The sequence below is a fragment of the Syngnathus floridae genome, chromosome 13 (assembly GCF_059516105.1).
Source record: "Syngnathus floridae isolate MCC-2025c chromosome 13, RoL_Sflo_1.0, whole genome shotgun sequence".
Lineage (NCBI taxonomy): Eukaryota > Metazoa > Chordata > Actinopteri > Syngnathiformes > Syngnathidae > Syngnathus > Syngnathus floridae.
Genome location: NC_142425.1, coordinates 12,872,148 through 12,876,610, shown reverse-complemented (window position 1 = coordinate 12,876,610; position 4,463 = coordinate 12,872,148). Strand labels below are relative to the sequence as shown.

The 4,463-nt window shown below is 41.1% G+C and overlaps 1 protein-coding gene across 1 annotated transcript; it reads left to right on the top strand.

The window, feature by feature from the left end:
* The first annotated feature begins 603 nt into the window (after positions 1-603).
* Positions 604-4,010, top strand: ctdspl3 (CTD (carboxy-terminal domain, RNA polymerase II, polypeptide A) small phosphatase like 3). The gene is made up of 11 exons (XM_088394972.1): positions 604-904; positions 1,601-1,706; positions 1,790-1,930; positions 2,026-2,134; positions 2,223-2,334; positions 2,405-2,491; positions 2,638-2,700; positions 2,968-3,047; positions 3,126-3,252; positions 3,332-3,427; positions 3,616-4,010. The coding sequence occupies exons 1-11, from the start codon at positions 764-766 to the stop codon at positions 3,679-3,681; spliced, it is 1,128 nt and encodes a 375-aa protein (XP_088251098.1). The 5' UTR covers positions 604-763; the 3' UTR covers positions 3,682-4,010.
* Positions 4,011-4,463: the final 453 nt, after the last annotated feature.

Genomic DNA, 4,463 nt, shown 5'->3' with positions numbered 1-4,463 from the left:
CTGCATATGATATATTTTATTTTAATCTAACTAGATGATCCCAAATTGGTCAAGAAAATATCAACCTTGCAGTTTTCATAAACAATGCAAATTAAAGCTTTTTCCGTTCACAACATAAAATATCAGTTATATATTAAATAGCCTATTCAACATATAATTGATATTTTATGTTGTAGAAAGAAATTTAGAAAGAAACACGTAACGTGGCCCAGGGACTAGGAAGCAGTCACAGATTAAGTTTAAGAGAAACAAAACACCCTTAGTTCATATTAATAGCAATATTGTGTTAAAATGCGACACCTGCTGGTCAAAAAGAGACATTACAGTGATAAGAAAACCTGTTGAGTCAATTCAAGAGTGTTATAATCATGCAGTGTGTATTTTATCTTGCCCAGGGCCTGTATTCGAGTGCTTTATTATATGCAACAATAGTTTATTCACTTTTAAGATCGCCATATGCACACATTTGTGTTGAGAACGCCCCAAACTATTTGGTCATAATGATCGTACTGCAGCCGAACGGCTTTTTCTCTAGCACCGCCCAGTGATCGTGACAGTGGTCATGAACCAATCGCATCCGGTATGTTTAAACTGGCACAAAGGAGCGCATGATTCGAGATGAAGCGGGGATTGGGGAGGCGGAGCTAAAGGAACTGGTCCAAAAGTAAACCGATAGAATGTAGCAAAACAACGAGCAGGAAGTCTTCCAGTTATGCGTTACATATTTCTTACAAAGTAACTTTACGTGTAAGTTTAGCCTAAAATGAGACTCCGATCACAGAGAACCTTGACGCCCTACACGGAGACGCCGAGGAAAACACGGCAGCCGTCCAGCAACAAAGCTACACCAACACCAAGACGAAGTCGTCGTGCATTAGTCCCAGAAACTCCATTACAAGATAAGGTAATGCAAAAAAATATATATATTAATAAGTCTTTCCCCGACAATGTGCTAACATTTACTCTCAATGCAAACTACGCTTCGTGCCTCCAACTTGGCTCGACTGAACTAGCCGTGCTATTGGTAGCTATTAGCTAGCTTTCGATTGTTATGGTCTGAAAATGAGAGTCTAAAAGGTCGTCTGCGAAGTTAGATCGAGATATGGCATGTATCTGATTTATATATATTCCAAGAATTGTAAAACTTTCAACGTTTGTGTAATCAGGCAAACATGCACATCTCAAACTCAAATGCATTAATCGTATTGTTTTGATTGTGGCCTTGGTTATATGGGTGGTGCAAATTAAATGTGCTCAATACCATATGCAGAATATTAATAATAACTAGTATATAGTGTGTATTCTCCCTAATGTTTCTTTGTAAACACAACATTTTGTGTGTTTTAATGAATGTGCTGGAATTTTGAGGATTAATTGAGCAGGGCAGATTTAAATGGGCCAGCTTCATGTGTACCAATAAGTAGGTCAACATGCTTGCAAAGTATGCCATATTTTATTCTTACACAATGTTGCAGAATTCCTCGCTTCAATATAATGTTTAATACAGTATGACACCTTTCAAATAATATGAGTGAAATATAATCTTTATATGAAAAGTAATGAAGCTGTCAGTGCCCAACCAGAAGCTCTTATTGTGAAGGTTGAAGTGCTGTCAGATTCTGAAGATGTCCCACCCATGAGGAGACGCGTGCTGCCCTGTAGGTGGCCGAGAAAAAGAGCCATCGCTACGGTTGTCAAAGAAACAGGTGATCATTTTTTCCCGCTCCTTCCTCATAAATTGATACCCTGACCTTTTTTTCCTGGCTCTAACTTGACACTGTTCTTCAAGATGCGGTCTTGAAGACTCCACCCAGGTCCATTTTGCGCCATGAACGCATACTGTCAGAGATGGACCCTGCATCTCCTCATAATTCATTCACCCAAAAGATCTCCACCCCCATTGTTCGATTCCTCACACCCAGCAAAGAGAGTAAGTAAATCCTCAGTCTGTATTTTTACTGATGTCTTAACTTTTGTGAAGTGAGAAAGAAATTGGTCTTTATTTTTTCAACAACAAAAATCAAGATTACAAGAGCGAAGAAAACAATGTAATGATGAGCCCTGAACAAGGAGTGTTTGGTTACGGCTCCATTGACCTCCTGGTGGGGGACGTGGACAACCACATCTTCAATCCGTAAGCATTATTTTCTGCCTCTTTAAGTGTCATCCTTGCTATTGTCATTATCACAGTATCGGACTTTCACCATATTTTTTTTCCCCAGCTTCACTTTCATCAAGAACCTGCCATCCCAGTCGCACTATTCCCAGCCCAGACTACCCGACATCCCCCCTAAGACCAGGAGTACCCCAGAGGCCACGCTTGTAGTGGACTTAGTAAGTGCCAACCTTTTTTTTCATGTATGGTACACAAAATAAGACAAACTATCGATGGTTGTGCTTTCAGGATGAAACATTGATGTTTGGATCTCTGAATGTGATCGAAAATGCCGAGTACACCTTCCAGACAGCATTTCAGGATCATCAATATAAGGTGAATGTAAAAAATTAATTCCCATGTTGAATGGGGCTACTTTTTCAGAATACTCCGTTGTTCTAGCCATTGCTTCATTAGCATGAAAATGTTTGCCTCCCTTGACCCCATGCTGATGATGGCTTTCTATTGTTTGGCTCTAACAGGTTTACGTGATCCTACGGCCACATGTGAAGGAGTTTCTGCAGTCCGTGGCAAAAGCATACGAGGTGTGTGTCTATGTACCTTGGATCTATACAGTAATTAATGCTAATTTTATCTCCTCCTCCACATTTTGAATCCATTTGAGATAAGAGTTGGCCCAGGCCAACTAAATTGTGCATATTTGTAACATCCTTGTTTTGTTGTTTAACTTGACTTTAGCTTTTGACATGGCACACTTTAAACTGTAGGGGGAGCCCTTCTGCAAATGGTCCTTACATGTCTTTTAATAAGAGCCAGTAAGTGTTTTTTTACGTTGTGGTCCTATGTTGCAGCTCTTTGTTTACACTTGTGCAAAGCGGGAGTACGCTGAGAAGATTCTGGACATCCTAGACCCGCAAAGGAAGCTCTTTCGGTAGGTCATTCTGAAAGCATTTCACTTTATGTATTGGAAGGAATTAATGAATAACATCATAATTTTGTTCCCTTGCAGCCACCGTCTTTATCAGGATGAGTGTTCCTGTGTTCTCGGCCACTACGTCAAAGATCTCGGCGTCCTGGGGAGAGATCTGCCCAAGACTGTGGTTCTGGACAACGCCCCCCACACCTACCCCAACCACGTTCGTATGACACAGATTGTCCACCGTGTTCGTTGGCCGTCAGTTAGATTCAATTTGAGGTGTCGTCTGGATTTTGCAGTTGATGAACACGCTTCCCATCAAGAGTTGGTCTGGTGAGTCCGACGACCGAGAACTCCAGAAGCTCATCCCCTACATGGAGAAACTGTCTGCAGCGGTTCGTCTGACATTTATTGCTTTTTTGTTTGCATCTTTTATGGCCGTCTGTATTTCAGCAGGATTTCTTTTTGAATCCTGAAAACGTTTGTTGTGCTTTCTTCTGGTCAGTTCTAAATCAAACCACAGGTTATCTGTAGCAGCAGACTTTCCACGCGCACGCTCGTATCATCTCCTGTGTTTTTTCAGGAGGACTTTCGGGAGGTGCTGAAGAAGAGGAAGGACCACTTCCACCGACTGCTGTCGGAGGACTGATGTGACTAGCTCCCAGCTTTGTTTTTGCATTTTTGTTGCGTTGGCAAAATTTGGTGCGGTTAGCTAATGTGCCAACTGATGTGTGGTGGTGGTGGTGGTGAACATGCATGCCTTGTGTCTCTCCGTGACCGCTTCCAAGGACGACATATCTATTTTTCAGCTATGCTGCTCTTTATTTTGCACCACATTACCATCAAATCATTCCCCTGAGTAGAAGACCCAGAGATGAAACTTGAAATGTGTTGTGTATATAATTATTTATTATTTCGCCAAATCCTTTTTATTTTAGATAAATGTTTAATGCAATAAAACTAATTGTGGGATCATTATCCTTTTGGGTGATTGTGAAATATCTGTGGCATTTAACAACACAGCAGTTAAACAAATAGCCGTGATAGATTTTCTTAAACTCTCTCATCTCCGAGCCTCAAATGCGACACCTAAGTCATAAATTGTTTACAGGCGGATGGCACGGCTCTGTCGTTTTGGACTTCTCAGCTGGGTTTTCAGCTGTGTCTCTCAAAACAAAAGCAGCCTGTAAAAATAAGTCTTCACTTCACGTATGGCCCCGCGGCTGCAGGAAAGAGCCAACGGTGCAGCAAGTGGAAAAGATTTGCAAAACAGTTCAGCTATGCTCTTTCCATCTGTTCACTTGTTGCAAGTTTCATTACACTTGCTTAATTGTAATCCAATAACTATGAGCCACAAACACCAATGCTGACAGTGAACACGGCTATAAAAGAACACTTTCAAAGTTTACTCAGTCATATCCGTGATGGTGA

Coding starts and splice junctions, on each gene's coding strand:
- ctdspl3 (XM_088394972.1), top strand. CDS start 764: ATGAGACTCCGATCACAGAGAACCTTGACGCCCTACACGGAGACGCCG. Junction 1,931..2,025: donor CCTCACACCCAGCAAAGAGA/GTAAGTAAATCC, acceptor ACAAAAATCAAG/ATTACAAGAGCGAAGAAAAC. Junction 2,335..2,404: donor CCACGCTTGTAGTGGACTTA/GTAAGTGCCAAC, acceptor TTGTGCTTTCAG/GATGAAACATTGATGTTTGG.